Source organism: Montipora capricornis, chromosome 1 (genome assembly GCF_036669925.1).
Source record: "Montipora capricornis isolate CH-2021 chromosome 1, ASM3666992v2, whole genome shotgun sequence".
Lineage (NCBI taxonomy): Eukaryota > Metazoa > Cnidaria > Anthozoa > Scleractinia > Acroporidae > Montipora > Montipora capricornis.
The window spans coordinates 36,575,913-36,595,912 of NC_090883.1; the positions used below are offsets into that span (position 1 = coordinate 36,575,913).

The 20,000-nt window shown below is 40.5% G+C and overlaps 2 protein-coding genes across 6 annotated transcripts in view; both read left to right on the plus strand.

The window, feature by feature from the left end:
* Nucleotides 1–8,300, plus strand: part of LOC138040806 (uncharacterized) — a 19,539-nt gene extending 11,239 nt beyond the window's left edge. For all 5 annotated transcript variants that reach the window (XM_068886484.1, XM_068886478.1, XM_068886475.1 and 2 more), the window contains 2 exons: nt 1,752–6,055; nt 7,199–8,300. In XM_068886484.1, the coding sequence (XP_068742585.1) occupies nt 1,785–6,055; nt 7,199–7,241 (4,314 nt within the window). In that variant the 5' untranslated portion in view covers nt 1,752–1,784 and the 3' untranslated portion in view covers nt 7,242–8,300. The remainder of the gene's footprint in view (nt 1–1,751; nt 6,056–7,198) is intronic.
* Nucleotides 8,301–11,542: 3,242 nt separating this feature from the next.
* Nucleotides 11,543–20,000, plus strand: part of LOC138040966 (uncharacterized) — a 14,972-nt gene continuing 6,514 nt past the window's right edge. Inside the window, exons 1-3 of the mRNA XM_068886705.1 lie at nt 11,543–11,610; nt 11,744–11,818; nt 17,116–20,000. The exon at nt 17,116–20,000 is cut by the window's right edge and continues 1,305 nt beyond it. Of these exons, the coding sequence (XP_068742806.1) occupies nt 17,149–20,000 (2,852 nt within the window). The 5' untranslated portion in view covers nt 11,543–11,610; nt 11,744–11,818; nt 17,116–17,148. The remainder of the gene's footprint in view (nt 11,611–11,743; nt 11,819–17,115) is intronic.

A 20,000-nucleotide genomic window follows, 5' to 3' on the forward strand; every position in this document is an offset into this window, starting at 1 on the left:
TATCCTCCCGCAAACTATTTCTCATTTAAACATGTTGAGCTTCAAATAAAATTGTTTTCTTGTACGTTTGATTGTGGTTTACAGACCTCAAGGATTCAGTTATTGTTTTTTGTATTATATTGGGCGTTCGGCTACCTATTCTGGCTACCGCCTGCTGACTGGTGACTTTAACTTGAATGCAGATACTACTGATGACAGGATATCGCGTCGATTTATTGATTTGATTCAGGCATATAATTTGGTTCAGAATAGATCCTCCACTTCTGGTGCACATGGTCACATTCTTGATTTGGTAATTACCAAAAGTGGCGATCGGCTTCCCAGGGACTTAACTACATGATCTCTGATTCTGGTATATCTGATCATCTGGCGGTACAGTGCAAACTCCTAGCTACTGGCTATTACAACGTCCTGCTAAGACATTGGCATCTTCTCGTACCTTTCGTCCTGTTAATATTGACGACTTTACTTCTGGCCTTTCATACTCTGACTTGTTTAAGTCTTATCATGATATCCACGTGTCTGCTTTTGCTGACTCACATATTATAAAATAATTAGGATAGTACCCGCACTCTCATTGGTCAATAGCTGTCTTTAGATGAGGGTATGCAAACACGGCTGTGACATCACACGAAGTTTGATTGGTTATGTATTGTCAGACGCGCGTTTTGATTGGCTGGTAAGAAATATGAGCGTGTATCAAGAAAATCTGTTTCAATCAAGAAGTTAAAAAACCAGTATTTTCTTTCATTTGTCGAATTATCTTCGAGAAATATTTTATAAAAGCAATAGAGGACTTTTTTCTGTGTTTGCATAGCCTCATCTGAACACTCGGGGGAGTTGGGAGAATTCTCGACAGTTATGCAAATCCTAGACTACGTCTCGGGTTTGCAGAACTGTCTTGAATTCTCTCAATTCTCCCTCCTGTTTAGATGAGGCTATGGAAACACGGAAAACGTCCTCTACTGCTTAAATAGTACATTGTTTTAGTGTCATGATTGGATACCTATCCATCTTTAAAACAACGGTCTGTTTTAGCACGCCCACTTTCACCGTGGTTCACTGCTGATATTCTACAAGTTAAGAGAAAGAGAAGACGTCTGGAGAAAAAGTGGGGTAGTAATGAAGTCTGATCTTGACTTTCAGCAATATACCAAACAGTGTTTTGTAGTAAATCACTTAGTAAGAAATGCTGAAGAAACGAAGAAGAAAGAAACTTCTCACACAGACTATTTGGACTCACTACTGTTGGGGATATCTCAGCGGGCCGCCTTCAGAGGGTGCTAAAGGCAGCTGCGAGTTTGACTTGTTCCACGATATGCGCACATCACGCCAGTTCAAAAAGACTTCGTATTTTAATGTTTAACGCTCCCAAAATACGAATGTGTGGTAAAGGTTCCAGTGGGACAAAACGTTTTCGTGGAACAATTATGTGCAGAGGCATTCAACGTTGTTCTTTTGCACTGATACCTCATTGTAGTTCAGTAGGTACTTGTGGATCAATTTCATTCATTTTTGGGGGCAGAAACCAAAGGTCATTCTTGTTTAACTGATCCTAAAGGCATTAATTTGATCCTCGATTTTTTAGCTTTTTGCGGTTGTGAATCATACGCAATGCAGTTACATTCCTTAATTAAAGATAATGGTTGGTGATAATTTTTAATGCAGTCACTTACATTTTATTAGTTTCTGATGAAGACTCAATAGAAACCAATTAGGCAATCAATTAATTATTTTTCTTTTCCATGCAGATACAATGTGAAAAATTAGTGGTTTGGTTAACTATGGCCACACCTGGTCCCTTGGCCAGCTCAGAAGAGAAGACAAATGGAGCTAAGCTCACTCGACTTATTATTGATGGTGGAACAACTGTACTGAGAAGTGTTTTTGACACTCATCACCCTCCTGCAAAGTTAGCAGCTGATCTTAATTCCTGTTATTCCATCCTTAACAACCTTTTACGAAGAAGAATTCTCAATGGTCACCAGTGGGACAAGCTATTCCCTGGTGGCGGAGTTGCTCCGGACTCCAACACCTTTGATATAACTCTTCTGTTCCTCCTTCTGACCAACATTTGTGGACTTACCCCTCCCCACACAGGATGGCATTGCAAACCAGCTCCAAGTGACACCTCTCATGAGGCAAACCTTGCTCGCATTAAGTTTTTCCGTAATCAAGTGTATGGGCATGTGACAACCACTGGTGTGAATGCACCAACGTTCAATGCTCTGTGGAAAGAAATTAGTGCCGTTTTAGTGTCTCTTGGGTTAAGTCAGCCAGAGATTGATCGATTGAAGGTGGAGAAATGTGGAGAGGAGGATTATCTCGACGTTTTACGGGACTGGGCAGAGAGTGAAAGGGATCTGAAGACTCAACTTAATGACACGCGTCAGCTTCAAAACACGGCCAAAAAGAACGTCGAGGAAAACAAATCTATCCTTAAAGACTTGCGAATCCAGCTGTCAACAACCCAAGAGACGGTTGAGGACGGCAATTCCGTGATTGAAGACATACACCAAATTGTTACTGAAATCCGTGAGACACAACACAACACTGATCAGGAAGATAAAATCCTAAAAAATCTTGCTAAGATTGACACCCAACTTGACATGAGATATTATGGAAACAGATATTTGGAAGGAACCCGTGAGTCTTTCTTTGCTAAAATCAACGGCTGGTTGGATGACGCAAGCTCTCCAAATTGTGTCTTGGTGCTCAGCGCAAATGCAGGGATGGGGAAATCTGTCATGGCTGCTGAGATGTGCAGAAGAATGCAAGGAGCTAAAAGATTGGCGGGGAGCCATTTTTGTCACCATGAGAGAGCACGCCATAGGAATCCCAAGGTGATGCTGCAGTCTTTAGCCTTTCACCTCTCAGGCTGTCTTCCAGAGTACAAGAAAGCTCTTGTTGAACAGCTCTCCGGAAATCTAGGTGTAGAGATCAATGACATGGAAGTCGCAGATCTGTTTGGTTTGCTGTTTTTTGAACCTCTGAACAGCGTAGCAGATCCAGCTTTTACATTTCTCGTGGTAATAGATGCTTTAGATGAAGGTGAACACCAAGGACGAAATGATCTTCTTGACGTGATTGCTAGGTTTTTTAAGAATCTGCCACTTTGGATTCGATTTTTTGTGACGACGCGACCTGAAGTCAACATTTGGGACAGCCTGAAAGATTTGCAGCCACTGGTACTGGAGGGAAAAGATGAAGACAACTTGGAAGATATTCGTTTTTACTTTGAACGAACTCTGAGCGATTTATTAGAAGTTGAAAGGCGCGAGCTTGTCTTAGATGATCTCGTGCAGAAGTCAGAGGGAGTCTTTCTGTGTGCCCAGTTTTTGGTAGATTTTATAAGGGCTGAGTGTTCAACCATACTTACCTTGGAACAAGTGGACAAAACCCTTCCGACAGGCATCTCGTACGTGTACCAGTCGTATTTCCAACGGCTGGAGCAAGACTTGTGTGAGGAACTGAACATAACTGAAGAGCATTTTCTTTGTTTCCTGAGTGCAATTGCAGCTGCAAGGGAACCACTACCATTGGGTTTTGTTCCTAAATTGTTGTGCAAGAACTTGTTGTCCACGATTGTTATGCGAAAGGTGAGCAAAGCCATTGCCATTGTGTCATCACTCCTTCCTGTTCACGGTGACCGCATTCATTTCTTTCATAAATCAGTCAAGGACTGGTTGACAGACAAGTCACGCTACAGGCAGCACATTTTCAGTGTGGAGGAAATGGAAGGCCACAAGATCCTTTCTACTCTTTCCTCCAACGAAATTGACGAGTTAAAGAGAAAAGGTGTTAGCAACGCACAATCCTTCGCTGACACTACAAGGTATGCCTTGGAACATGGTGTTCAGCACATGCTACAGTTAGACCAAGACACGAAATCCTGCAGCCTTGAACAAGTGGTTGGAAACTATGTGTTAGACCCAGAGATTTTGTACGCAAAGATTTGTCTGAACACGGCAACAGTCGCTGAAGATGTTGTCTGTTTAATGAAACACGATGCGTTGAAAACGATATCAGCCGATTGTTTTGAGACCCTTTCGTCATTATTGGTTGTTTTAAAGAAATACCGTCTAACATTAGAAGAGTATCCCTTTACTATATTTCAATGTCTGTTGAATGAGGGAAGTAGTAAACTATCTTCTGACTCCCGCAAGCTTCTGGAGACCAAGTATTCCGATAAGCCGTACATGGAGTACTTAACCAAAAATGTCCCTCAAGGAGCTGTTCAAACTCGGTTTCATTTTTGTTCAGATGTGCGTTGTTTGGATGTATCCCCTAGCTTAGAATACATGGTGTGTGAGTGCCTTGATGGAACCATTCAGTTGTGGTCACTTGCCTCTGGTAACCTCAAATGGAAACGTTATTGCAAACTAAGACTCTATTGTGACTCTATCTGTGGTAGAAGGAGAATCATCGATACCAATCATGCATACCAACCAGCAGATTATCATAGGTCAACTGTGTATGCTTTTTACCGTTCAGTGGTATTTCATCCTACCAAGGATGTCATCTTGCCAGGAGTTTTAAGCCATGCTTATTCCTTTAATGGAGACTTGAAGCCTCTTTTTCCCACCAGTAAGTGCAGTTTTTCTGTCTGTTCTATTTTCGGCGACGAGATGTTGTCTGATTGTCCCGACGATGCAAAATGTCTTATCGTGTGGAATCTAAACGATGGCAGGGAGATTGATCGTCTCACCAGAGATAACGATATTTTATCCTTTGCGATATCCCGAGATGGAAAGCTCGTGGCGATTTGCCATTTAACTGGCTTTGTTTGTTTAGTTGACCGGGAAAATGGTTTTTCAACTCTAGCAGAGGCAGCTTTAGACTCTGTGTGTGGAATGATTAGGTTCTCACCAGACAGTGGGTTTCTTTGGTGTTCACGTGTTGTAGGTTTTGCCGGGTCTAGCAAGTGGTTTTGTTTGAGAGTCACTGAGGGGCCTGAGGATCACTATTCGATGGATATTGTTTATTTTTCCAGTTGGAATTCCTTTGAGCTAGAATCCCACAGAATCGGTGGCTTTTTGTTAGGAGATCCTGTGAGTTTACAGGATCCATTCCGTTTTTCTGACGTAGTGCTCAATAGCCAATCTCTTTTAAGGAACTACATTGTACATGGGGATTACATTGAAATGGTTTATCGGAATCCAATAAGGAAGAACACAGAATTCCAAGGTGTCAAATCTCTCCGATTCTCGTTTTCAGGCGAGAGTGTTTATGCAGACGTGTCGGTCGGACTGGGATCGTTCAAACGTCGAATTATCATGGCTTGGGACGTTTCGAATGGTGAACTTAAGGGACAGAAAGAGTTTGAAAGTGTCCTTCTCATTGACTTCGTAGCTTTAAAAGATGGAATTTTGTTTGCAACTGCGAGCACTATTGAGCTTTGGAACATTGATTTTTCAGTCTGCACGCGACGATGGATGTTTGGTGCGGATGCTCTCTTTCCTATTTCAGATGATCAGGTGGCATGCATATCATCTAAAACGGGAGAGGGGATCATTTTAGATACTGTTGGTGGAGAGGATGTGGTAACGTTTAAACTGCACCATAAGTTGATTGCTTGCTACAGGGACCTCCAGTTGTTTGCCTCAAGAGAGGACGGGCAAAAGTTCATTGAATTGAAGCAACTGGGTAAAACCGAACCGCTGTGGTGTGCACTCTCTGGTACCAGTTTGTCTCGTGTGAGGGGATCATTTTCTCCCGAGGGTCAATTTATTGTTGTTCATGAGTTAAATGGCGTATACGTTCTCGATGCAGTTTCTGGTAACTTGCGTGTTAAATTGAGTGATGACCCCGTCAAGAGTTGTAAATTCATCAGTGACGAGGAATGTGTTTTTCTGAATGACGCCTGCCTTAAGATGTTCAACGTCAGGTCTGGAGATCTACTCTGTGTTATGGGTGTTGGTGTGGATGAGTCATACCGTTTAGAAACTTTTTCCAGTGGAGGTATCATTGCCATTTGTTCAAAGCGAGGGTTGGACTTAAAAATTATCAAGGTAAAACACCCGGGAGAAAAGACACTCAGAAGTGAGGCAAAAAGGTAAGTTGTCAATTTGTTGTTTGAGAGCCAAGTATTTTTAAAATGCATGTGGTCTTTCAAATGCTGTGCCCACTGTCGTGGCGAGCAGCACCATGAGCGAATACTGATCGGCAAATGACCACACGACCCACACTGAGATCTTCTGTATGCACTACAAGGTATCCAACAAAGCATTGTTATCAAAAGTTAGTGGTTGCTTAGATGTGTGTTTTTGTTCCCATATAGGGTGATACGAGCTTACATTACTGTGTTGCGTAGTCTGCTTGTGGGCTCATTCTCGCATCTCTTAATTAGCGCGAGAATCCCGCTCCTTACACTTACAGTGTATATGTTCTTTGGATAAGAGCCGCTAAAATTGTGTTCACATATCGACCGTTATGTTGATGGATAAGGTGCTTATTGGTGGGTTGATACTCTTTTGAGTAAATCCCATTAATAACAGATACAAAAACAATTAAAGCATTGGTGGTCACACAATAATTTGACAAACACAATAATCAGGCCAATATCTTGCGCATGTGTACAGGGATTTGACACTGGGCATTTGGCAACCTTGGACAGCTGTTTTGACAGCTACTTGGGCGTCATCACCATGGCGTAGCCGAAATTAATGACAGTTACGAGTGGGCCGGGATTGGACTGTTACCTTTGAATGTGAAAAGCTCCTAATTTGGCGAGGAGCCACCGTATGTTAATATTGCCTTTTCGAGACTGGTTGCTCCTTGCCCCTTAGCTTTCTATCCTTTGATAGTGACAATAATGAAGCTGACGGGTTTATTATTGCCTTCACGTGAAACGATAAGCGGGAACCGGCAGAAAAGAATAAAAATTTAATGTTTCATGTTGGGTCCTTTTCTTGAGAAGTTGTTGGCAGTATCTGTAGATAACAGGTCAATGGTTGCGGCAAATTCTTTGATCTTTTGTCAAAATAAAACATTCAGCTAGAGGTTTGCCGTTGGTGCGAATGCGATGCTCAATTTCCCTACTGTGTTTGCTAGAAGAAGCAAGAGGCAAAAATTTAAAATTAGACAAACTTACGTTTTCTATTTCACTTACAAATATACCAAAAACGTGACACCTTTATCTCCTTCGAGTGACAATTTGATCAATCAGTTGAATTAATATTTGTTACTTTTCCTGCAGGACCAAGTGTCAGGAGCGAGTTTCTTGTTGTCTTATTATCTGAAGAAACGACAGTGACGATTGTGACCGCAAAGTTTCCTGGCGCGTCTTCTGGACAAATACAAGAGAAAACTTGTACATATTTTGAACTCTGTTTCATACTGGCAGAGCTGTACAGTGTTTCCTGATTTGTAGTAGATGTGGTAGGTTTTTTGCAGACGAATGGTGTAACAGCATACACTTTGTTGGTCGCGTTTCAGTAAGTTAGCTTGTTTTTTTTTTAAACGAATCAGGTCGCTGTAAATTGGCGACGAATGTGGATACGTTTACGGTTAGAACTGTGGATAAATAATGTCTGGGTCTTTGGTGTCAGGTTTTGGTGCCTTGAGAAAGGAAAGTTGTACAATCTCACATTTGCGCTAAAAAAATCCTTTGCTTTCTAATTTTTTTACCCTGAAGTTTTGCCGCTGGAAAGTTTGAAACTTTTTTTAAATATGCGTTTTATTCGTATGTGTAACCCGGCTGGGTGTGAAGTTACACTTGTTTGCTCAATTCAGCCTTTTTAAATCTGCAATAAAACTTAGCTGATTCAGCTGTAGAGACATCCATTGTATTAGTTCTAACTTGAATGCCACTGCAAGTTCGGGAGATGGAGAAAAGTGTCATCCAGGGTTAAATTGGCGAATACGTATTTGGATATTGTCGATTTTGTGCCCAAAGTAATCGAGACCTCCCCGAACTAAAACTGAGGCCTTCACTACGTGAACTTCTATTTCATATTTTGAAATCATAGGATGCTTCTGTTGATGCGCCAACTTTATTAAATAAGTGAAGAAAACTGACAGAATTTCATCGCGTGAATCTTGAATCTTAGTTCCAAATTTGTAATATCATAAATTTGTTTTTTCCTGTTGATCGTTATATTTTCCTATATCCTACTATTTGTCTTAGTCCTAGTCAAAGTAATCTCATGTATTCCCCTTCCAGCCTCGATTAGCTCTGCTATTTGCGGGCAGAGAGGACGTTACTTTTTGGTTAGTCTTAATTGATTATAAAACGTGATCGTAATTGCTGTTGTAATTATAATAATGATAGAGGTATAATAAAGGTCTCCATAAAGGTAACAAAGCCATTAAATGGGTAATACAGTACACTGAAGTCACAATCTCAAGATAAACCGGACTTACATCACCCTCACCACTTAGCCTGCGTAACAAGCGTTTTCAGCGGGCGAGAATAGGGCGAATGCTAGCTGGAAACCCTGGGCGCTTACCATTTGTCAGAAAAAACCCGTTGTTCCGGTGAGAAAACAAATGAAACGGTTGACACCAACGGAAATTTTCTGGAAAGAAGGCACAGCCTGCGAAGGTTGTCTTCTTTTTCCACTTTTACAGAGTCGACCGGATTGTTTGCACCACTAGAACCAGGCACCGATGCGAGGATTACATCACTTTACTTGGCGGGCATTGGCCGCCACATTTATTTGTCAACGATGAAATGATATATGAAATGGGTCATATATGAACTGTGGATATGAAATCAAGTGACGCTGTGATCTTCGCAGTTATGAGCGCAATTTTTGCAATTGCGTAAAGAAGCCTGAAATTCCATATATCATAGACCCATATACCCATTTTTCATAAACCCACAAATGACCAGCTCCCAACGTCAGTGGCTTCATAGCTCAGTTGGTTAGAGCGTTTCACCGGTATCGCGAGGTCACGGGTTCAATCCCCGTTGAATCCTGAAATTTTCAGGCTTCTTTACGCAATTGCAAAAATTGCGTTCATAACTGCGAAGATGACAGCTTCACTTGACATTTATTTGTACACAGACTCTTACGGAATTCGAAAATGGAGTCACAAATGAAACGGCTCATTCCATTTCCCATTTAAAAAAACTTCTGACCGAAAACTAAATGGTAAGCGGCCCCTGTTACGCAGGCTACCTCACCACTCGGCCATGCTGCCTCCTCAAATTTTATATATTGACACACCCAGGGGATCTAAAGCCGTGTTCACATTAGGCTTCGATTATGATCGAATTATAATCCAATTAAGTTTGGAACGGGTTCACATCAACTAATTACAGTACGTGATTATAATTGGATAATCATTTCAAACGACCTCAAGGGGATTGTTTAAAGTAATTACAGTGCGTAATTGAACAGAATGGCGAACACGTGGTGGTATGAGCGAACGACACTTCTAATCGCTTTATGGATCGAAGATTTGGATTTGTCTTCTATGCTCGGAAGCTATCCTTGGTTCTCTTCTCGCCTCAAGCATCGTGATGGTAATCGCAGCAGCCACGCGATACGGCGCCATTTTGTCTCCCTGCGAGGTTACCCAGCCCATTGTATTTGAATTTTCGCAGATGTAAACAGGACCATAATTGAATAAAATTGAATAGAGTATGATAGCCTGAATAATACTTCAGTTGATCATAATCAACGTTGAGTGTGAACACGGCTTTAAGGTTTTCGCTCTTTAGCATTTGGTCAACTAGGGGCTCCGAGGGCTGAGGCAATCGTGCGTGACGTCGAATTTTCTACACATGGTATTGCGTACGATGATTGACGCAGTTGTGAGAGTATTTGCCTGTAATCAATGTGGTCCGGTTTGGATTCCCAGACTTGACAGTTGACACTCTACTCTGCTGCGAGAAATTGTTCTCCAACTCCTGCCATTTTACATTCTCAACAAAAACCGACGTTGATTTGATCCGCTTCAACCCTTTGAATTCCAGGAGTGATCGGTTTGTAAATTCTCTTCACAACGTCAATGTAATGTCATTCAGATAGTATTGAGAATGGAGAATATTATCAGCTGAAGAGGTGTGATCTTGATATAACACCAAATTTTCAAAAAATCAATGGTTCTAGTTAGGAGAATGAACGTTTCGATCGTGGCAATAGAAGGGTTAATTTAATTCGATTTGTTTTGATTTACAGTCTCTCCAATTTGTACACAAAAAAACGTTAGCTAAATATGCTTATAATACTAACTAGTTTACCTAAGTGGCCTTTTTCATTGAACGATTCGAATTTACTGTTTGTTGCGTGAGTGTAGAGCAGGCTCTATTCTCGTGCATCTTAATTTCTTTATTCGCGCACAACCACAATTCCTTGCGCCTTTGACCACAACCCCTGGCGTTTTGAAGAAAAATGTGTTCTTCTCCAAATTAGAGAGTTTCCTCGTTTGTTCGCTTCAGGCTCACTCACTGCGGCAGCCATTATTTATCCTTTGATGTATCGTCGTCATTTTGCTTAAAGTGGTACATGGCAATTCACTCTTTTCCAGTCCCCACCCACTTGATTTCAATATGTTAGAGATTTTCAGCTTGAAGAATGTTAAACAAGGCCACAAAGTCGTGCTAACATATTTATATGCTTGCTGGATCATGCATATGAAGTGCTGTTAGCAAATATTAAAATAAAACGCCAAAGGTGGCCAGAAAAGCTCATAATATGGGGAGGTCTGGAACCCAGTGTGATACCATGGAAACAGAACTGTTAAGCTCATATTGTGGAGAACATCATAGTTAGCATTTAGTAGAATCTTACTGCAAAAAATCAAAAATTTCTGATACAAATTGGCTGAGATATCTCTTTTCATCATATTTGAACAAAATTTGGTTGAGTGTATGACATCATCACTTGGCTAATTTGCATATTTTAAAAACTCGAATATCTCTGGAACGAAAAGAGATATTTGCAAAACGTAAACAGCATTTTTCTTCTCACGCAGACTACTTTTTTATGTTTCAAAATGGCTTAGATAGGAAAGATGCGATTTTCGTCCCAGTAAGATCCTTAGGGAGTGTTTACATGATACCGGGGCGACTTTTGCCCGGGAGGAAGTTCACTCCGGTTCCCTCTTGTGGCTCTGTGTTCGTTTGCATGATACCAACGGAAAATGTCATACCGGAACGATTCATACTGGCGCGAGTTCACCCCGGTTTCTATACCGGAGAAAGAATTTCATTTCGGTACGAAAGCTCGCAACGGTGTCATGCAAACGAGGAACAACCACTCGTTTCGGTATGAACTTGACCTCTGGGTTGACTGGAACCGGTAGCGCATGAGTGAATTTCGTCAATCCAAAATGACATGTATTTGATCAACGTCAAGTGTGCCTTCATGCAAACTCGATATGAAATAAAGTAGGCATCTTGTAAACACGATAGGAAATCAATTAGTCATCCCGATAAGGAAATCGCGCCAGGGACGAGTTTTCTCATGCAAACAGCCCCTTTGATTGAGTTTTATTGGTTCTCAAGGAAGTCGAAACAACCCCTTTCCAGGACCTCTCTGCTGGCTTGGGAGGTTGGGAAGCGAATTTGGAGAGTTTGGGTGGCCTGTGGGTTTTCGAGCCGGAAGTTCGCCATATTTTCAATGCTGAAGAACCTTGGAAGTTCCTGGATATCTCGAGGTAAGTGAGTTGTTCGTCACGACAAGGTTTACAGCGACGTGATTTGTGACGTTTCTCTCCCTAAAAGTTTACTAAGCGGGCTCTGGGAAATTACTAAATACTTATCGCTAATTGACGTTTTCTGTGTACTTAGTATCTCATGGAACTGTGCAGAACTGTGCCATGATGTGATATGATTCGTATATTGGAGCTTGGCCTTCATTAACAGGTAACCAATCGAGTATGTGCGGTGATTTAAATCTAGTTTTCACAGCAAAGAAACTTGCCTATTTCTCGCCATCGTCACCTTATAGACACTGGAAGCATTGTTTTTTCCTTATGTAACGATCTTCCATCTTGTACATGTAGCGTCTGGTCTCAGGTAAGGTTTTTCACTGGAAACAATTTTAACTGCAGAACACAATGTCGATTGTAATTTTGTTGTAAAAACACTTGAATCATGATGTTTTTAAATACTTTGCTAATAGTAAGTAAATTTAATTAGCTTGATTGTACTACAGGTAAAGTACGTGTTTTTTGCTATGCAATTCCACAAGTCGCCCAAGCTCGATATAATTAATTTTTGTGTATTGACCTGTATTTACAGGAGTAGAAATATAAGGATTTGTATGGGGAAAACGGTTTTTCGTAAAATGCAAAAAAATATTTAGGATTTAAAGTAGAAATAGGTATCTCTAAGTGCCAACGAGACAGTCAATATAATACATAATTTGCAGAATTGTATCAGAGTTCCAAAGTACTCAACAGTAGTTTTAATTTTTTTATTCGAAAGTACTGAAACTCAACTTGTCTTGATAACAATAATACAATAATTATATATAATAATAGAAATTGCACACTTTGTATCTCCAACAACAATGTAAATGTCAACGTGTTTAGCAATAATATGGAAAGTACTGCTGTAATTTTAACAGGAATATACCATAATTAAGATGAATAAAATCAGTGCCATGTAAAAAATTGCCAATGCATTTCCAGACTTTTCAGTGTGAAACATGTAATGGGGAATCAAACGCTCTAGCACATGAAACTTTAAATTTGTTTTACTTGTAGAATTTTTATTTTGCAAGATACAGGCATGAATTATAAGTCAAATTGATCGTTGACTGCCAAATTGCGTACTTTGCAGACAACATATTTCCTTTGAAAATTAAATTAAATTGTTCACAACTCAATGGTTACAAAACGAAAAAACACCTCTAATCGTGAACTGCCGGCCGAAATTGACAACAGCGGCTGATAAGAACATGTACACTGGTTTAATTTTGAGCTCGAGGTGATTGGCTTATTTTTTTTATTGTTACATTACATTACTTTTTTCTCTGGATCACTCCACATTTTTTTTGCCTGCGGCTCGATACTTTTGCTAATGCTGCCGTCTTGCGATCCTCGCCTTTTGCTCGGATTGGTCATTGGCAACTAAAAAATAGCTTACCTTGCCTCAGTCTTGTGTTTCTTTGTCTCTGGTACCATTTCTTGGTTGATTAAGAGCAATTTAGGTGGTTTTTGGTTCCTCTTCTTTTCCCTTTATATATTCTTTCCCAAGGTTGGGCACCAAGACGAAGCCACCAAACAGAATCATCGAAGGAAAAGGGCCATAGATTTGCTCCCAAATCTTTGATTGCCTGGAAATTCCACATAGATCACCGCCGACAATACCTTCGCAACCCAATTGTCTTCTTCATTCGAGCCGCTTGCACACTGAGAAGGAATTAAGGGCCGACAAACTCTGCAAACATTTGCTTCGAGAGCCATAGAATTCAGCTTTATTCAAAACCCGCGTTACCCAAACCATTGGAAGATTAAGCCTAAGACTCACGAATGGTCACCATTGTGCCCATTGACCAATCGCGGGTCGCTAAGCATTCTCGACAGTTTGGGTAATGCGGGTGGTAAATAGCGCCAAATTCTTTGGCTTTCAAAGCAGATGTTTGCAGGGTTTGGTGGCCCTTAGTTCCTTCTCAGTGTGCAAGCAGCTTGAATGAAGAAGACAAATGGGTAGCAGAGGTATCATCAGTGATCTATGTGGAATTTTGAGGCGATTGAAAACTTAGGAGCAACTTTATGGCCCTTTTCCTTTGATGATTCTGTTCGGCAGCTTCTTCTCTGTGCCTTCCTCTTGGTGCCCAACCTTGGGAAAGAATATATATAGGGAAAAGAAGAGGAACCAAAAACCGCCTAAATTGCTCCTAATTGACCCAGAAATGGTACCAGAGACAAAGAAACACAAGACTGAGGCAAGGTAAGTTATTTTTATTTTAAGCGTAAATATGTTTTTGAATTTTGAGAAAAACAATTTTCCCCATACAAATCCTTATAATTTCTACTCTTGCGTAATAAAGTACAGTACAAATACATATATATCGAGCTTGAGCTACTTGTGTTCAATTCAAATTATCTTTATTTCCTGTGCATCCAATCCAGTAAATAGTTCGATGGAATAACATCTGATCATCTGAATATTTGACAATTATTCGCAGAAGGCGAAGTGATTATCGGTGAATATTCACCAAGACGAAGTCGACATGAATATTCACCGATAATCACTGAGCCTGAGGAAAATAATTGTTTTAGTATAAATACACAGGTGATTATTTCAAAAAAGAAAAAAAAACATTTCAACGCGAAATCATCTTGACTTACAGTGGCAAAACGACTACTGGCAGCCATTTTGTCCGTCGTGGTGATTATCAGCTGATAATCCGAGATAGCGAGCCAATGGGAGCGCGCGATTTTGTATAATCACCTGTGTATTTACACTAAATCTAAATATTTGAATATATCTAAATATTTGCAACAGTATTAGACACTAAGGATTTAATGATCATGCAACAAAGGTGTGAAAGGAAATTTCTCAACTGAGGGATGGATGTTTCTCTGGAATAATCTGTGGAATACAAAAAAGTGTCTTTCAGTTCTCACTATTAATAATATTAGGCTTAAATGCTGAGGTAATATTACATCAAATGAAGCTATGATCCTTGAAGTTATGGTCGAAATTTTAGCAATTGCATAGAGAAGCCTGAAAAACTCAGGACTTCGACAGGGCTTGAACCTTGCAATACCGGTGCGACGCTCTAACCAACTGAGCTACATGTATGAAGCTACTGAAATTGGGAGCTGGTCATTTGTGGATTCTAATTTTCCTGTGAGGAATGAATCAATGAACGAAATGATGTTGAGTATACAGTAGGAGCTAAGAAATTGCATCCATAACTGCAAGGATCATAGCTTTACTTGATTTCATTTCTGCAGTTCAGTATAATGATTAATTTCATATATCATTTTGTTCATTGTAATATTACGTGTAGGTTTTGTTAAAAACCAGATCACTGGATCATGCAATTCTAGAGTTTTGATTGGCTGGGTCATCATGGTATACATGTATGTAATGGAAATTGTATGAACGCAAGTGCAATTCGTGAAATGCTCTAGCAAGTTATTTTTTATTTACTCAACAAAATTACTCAGTTGCTGTGTTTCCGTAGCAACTTCCACATTGCACTTGCACCCTATAACCTATTTAATTATGCATTCATCATTTACCAATCAGAGAATGCTGTATACTGTTGAGTATACAGTAAGAGCTATGATACCATGCTCTAAAAATGTCAGTAACTGTAAACATCTGTTTTTTTTAGTAGCAAAGTTTTACCCATAATTGTCATTCCACTCATATGGGATGATTATAGCCAAATTGGGGCTACACACCTCATTGGCTATCTATTATCTTGAGCTATTTCTCTACACTTGTATAAATGTCTCTTACACTTTTTTATTTAATCTTTATGAAGTAGTTTCTAACAAGGTAATTTACCGGTAAAAGTATTTTAGAAATAATAATTTAGAGACTCTGTGTTTAAGATTTTGTTATGTTTTTGATCAGTTGGCAACTTTGTTCCTGATTTCTATTTCAACACAGGCGCCCCAAGTTCAGTGTGAGGGAAAGCCAACAAAGATATAAGGATACATGGGAATCCCAATAAAAGACCTGAGAAGATAATTTTCCTAAAAAATTCTCAATTAGGAAGCCTAACCTTATTGCCATTGTGGGTTGCTTCCTTCATTGGTGGTTTTTTCCAGATTTGATGCGAATTGAGCCATTATCAGTTCCTCAGTTGTCAATGGTTATTATAGTAAGGGCACTGAATTCTCAGGAGCCCACCAAATTGAGTCAAATATTCCTGCTTAAAATGTTCCCACAGCCACAAATCCACTGTAGAGTTCAAGGGCAGAGGTTTCTCTTTCATTTCAATCTGCTAGGCATGCTATTGAAGCCCTGCCAGCGATGTCAGGCAGCTGTTAGTATCCCAAACAAATCGATAAAAAGATGAAGAAGATCCTCTTTCACTTTCAACACCACACAGGGACCATTGAGTTCGGTTTGGTAATGAGTCTTTGTTTGTGGTTTGGTTTGCCGTTCCTGATGACGTTACCAAACAAAGACAAACAGACTTGTTACTAAACCGTACTCAACGGTCGCCGTGTCATCTTCAAAGTTTGTGAGGATGTTTTTCATCGTTTTATCGTTTCGTTCGGGACATTAATAGCCTATTGGTGTTGCTGGCAGGGCTTCAATTGCATGGCTAGTGGATTGAAATGAAAGAAAACCCAATGCCCTTGTGGATTTTAGGCTGTGGGAACATTTTAACCAGGAATCTTTGACTCTATTTAATGGTCTCATGAGAATTCAGTGTTCAACCTTGGTATTTTATCATGACGGTTGACAACCGATGATCTCATAATGGCTCAATTTGCGTCGAATCTGGAAAAAAACCACACAGGAAGGAAGAGACCGACAATGGCAAAGAGGCTTTTGAGATTTTTTTCTTAAAATTATCTTCTCAGGTCTTAGGTCATGTCTTCCCATATAAATCTTATATGCCCTCACACTGAGGTTGGGGTGCCTGTGATATGAAGAGGCCCAAAGTGACAGGGTGATAACCTCGAGCACACAAATTTTTGAACCCATGCAGTCAGTAAGCTTGCAAAATTTGAAAAATGTAACAAAGAGCTTGTCTAAAAGGTGATGGGTATGAACCAAAAAAGCAAGCTTCTTCTTAGCAGTCATAATTTGTTTTTCCCGCTGGCTTGCAACATCTTTCATTCTTGTGACAAGATACAATGTATGAATGTCTGGATAAGATTCCAGTGGGTTAGAAATTCTGCATGAGACGATTGTGTGCCTTGTCACTCAGTACTGCTTTTCTGCAAAGGCATATGTCTTTGAAGATTTGTAGTCATTTGTAAATCAAGGCTGTTCATTTTATAAGTATAAGTCAAAGGTAATTGTTGAACAGCCAAATACAGGCATTCATTTGATCCTTGATTTCTTAGCTTACTCGTATATGTAGCGGTTAATCATAGGCACTGTAGTTACATTCCTTAGTTAAAGATAATGGTTGGTGATAATTTTTAATCAGTCATTTAATCAGACTCTGATGAACACTCAATGGAAACCAATTAGACAATCGATTAATTATTTTATTTTTCGTTTCCATGCAGATACAATATGAAAAATCATTAGTTTGGATTACAATGGCCACATCTGGTCCTCTGGCCAGCTCTGAGGACAAGACAAATGGAGCTAAGCTCAGTAGACTTCTTATTGATGGTGGAACAACTGTACTGAGAAGTGTTTTTGACACTCATCACCCTCCTGCAAAGTTAACAGCTGATCTTAATTCCTGTTATTCCATCCTTAACAACCTTTTACGTAGAAGAATTCTCAATGGTCACCAATGGGACAAGCTGTTCCCTGGTGGCGGAGTTGCTCCGGACTCCAACACCTTTGATATAACTCTGCTTTTCCTCCTTCTGACCAACATTTGTGGACTTACCCCTCCCCACACAGGATGGCATCGCAAACCACCCCCAAGTGACACCTCTCATGAGGCAAACCTTGCTCGCATTAAGTTTTTCCGTAATCAAGTGTATGGGCATGTGACAACAACTGGTGTGGATGTACCAACATTCAATACTCTGTGGAAGGAAATAAGTGCTGTTTTAGTGTCTCTTGGTTTAAGTCAGCCAGAGATTGATCGATTAAAGGCAGAGCGGTGTGGAGAGGAGGATTATCTTGATGCCTTACGGGACTGGGCAGAGAGTGAAAGGGATCTCAAGTCCAGGATTGACGACGTACATCGAATTGTTACTGAAATCCGTGAGACACAACACGACACCGATCAGGAGGATAACATCCGAAAGAAACTTGCGAGGCTTGACACCCAACGTGATGTCAGAGATTATACAAAGAGATACTTACAAGGAACCCGTGAGTCTTTCTTTGCTGAAATCAACAGGTGGTTGGATGATGGAAGCTCTCCAAATCGTGTCTTGGTGCTCAGTGGAAATGCAGGGATGGGGAAATCTGTCATCGCTGCTGAGATGTGCAGAAGAATGCAAGAAGCTGACAGATTGGCGGGGAGCCATTTTTGTCACCATGACAGAGCACGCCACAGGAATCCCAAGGTGATGATGCAGTCCTTAGCTTGTCACCTCTCATGCTGTATTCCAGAGTACAAGAAAGCTCTTGTGGAACAGTTCTCTGGAAATCTAGGTGTTGAGATCAACGACATGGAAGTGGTAGATCTCTTTTATTTGCTTTTTTTAGAACCTCTGAACATGGTAGCAGATCCAGGTTTTACATCTCTTGTGGTAATAGATGCATTAGATGAAAGTCAATACCAAGGGCGAAATGAGCTTCTTGACGTGATATCCAGTTTGTTTAAGGATCTGCCGCTTTGGCTTCGATTTCTTGTGACGACGCGACCTGAAGTTAACATTTGGGACAGCCTGAAAGATTTGCGTCCACTGCGACTGGAGCCAAAAGATGAAGACAACTTGAAGGACATTCGGTTTTACTTTGAACAGAGTCTAAGCGTTTTATTACAAGCTGAAAGGCCCGAGCTTGTCTTAGATGATCTCGTGCAAAAGTCAGAAGGAGTTTTTCTGTGTGCCCAGTTTTTGGTAGATTTTATAAGGGCTAAGTGTCCAATGGTTCTTACCATGGAACAACTGGAGAAGACCCTTCCGTCTGGCATCTCGTCTGTTTACCAGTCGTATTTCCAACGGTTGGAACAAGACTTGTGTAAGGAACTGAAGATAACAGAAGAGCAATTTCTTTGTTTTCTGAGTGCAATTGCAGCTGCAAGGGAACCACTGCCGTTGGGTTTTGTTCCTAAATTGTTGTGCACGAAGTCGTCGTCCTTGAGTGTTATGCGAAAGGTGAGCAAAGCCATTGCCATTGTGTCATCACTCCTTCCTGTTCACGATAACCGTATTCATTTCTTTCATAAATCAGTCAAGGACTGGTTGACAGACACGTCACGCTACGAGCAGCACATTTTCAGCGTGGAGGAAATGGAAGGTCATAAGATCCTTTCTACTCTTTGCTCTAAGGAATTTGACGAGTTAAAGAGTAAAGGTGTTAGCAACTCGCAATCCTTCACTGGCACTTCAAGGTATGCCTTGGAACATGGTGTTCAGCACATGCTAGAGTTAGACCAGGACATGAGATCCTGCAGCATGGAACAAGTGATTGGAAACTATGTGTTATGTCCTGAGCTTTTGTATGCAAAGATTTGTGTGAACATATCAGCAGCCACAGAAGATATCGTTTGTGCAATGAAACACGGTGGTTTGAAAACGATATCTACCGAGTGTCAAGAGACACTTTCGTCATTATTGATTGTTTTAAAGAAGCACCGCCAAACCTTAGAGGCATATCCGTTTACCATCTTTCAAAGTCTGTTGAACGAAGGAAGTAGTAAACTATCCTCTGACTCCCGCCAGCTTCTGGAGACCAAGTATGCCGACAGGCCTTACATGGAGTTCTTAAGAAAAAATGACTCCCTAGGAGATGTTCAAGCTGTGTTTCATTGTTTTTCACGGGTGGCTTGTTTCGATGTGTCTCCCAGCTTAGAATTCATGGTGTGTGAATGCTTCGATGGATCCATTCAGTTGTGGTCACTTGCTTCTGGTAACCTCGAATGGAAGCGTTATGTCAAACCAAAATACTATGATTCGTTATTTCGCGAAATCAGAATCATCAATACTGATGATGCATACCAGCCATCATATTTTAAAAGGTCATCCGTGTTTGGTTTTTACCGTTCAGTGGTGTTTCATCCCAGCAAGGATGTCATCTTGCCAGGGGAGCTAAGCCATTCGTTTTCCTTTAATGGGGACTTGAAGCCGCTTTTTCCTACCAGTAAATGCAGTTTTTCTGTCTGTTCAATATGCGGCGACGAGATGTTAAGTGATTATCCAGACGATGCAAAATGTCTTGTGGTGTGGAATCTAAACGATGGGAAGGAGATTAATCGTTTCAACAGAGATAAAGATATTTTATCTTTTGCGATGTCCCGAGATGGAAAGCTCGTGGCTGT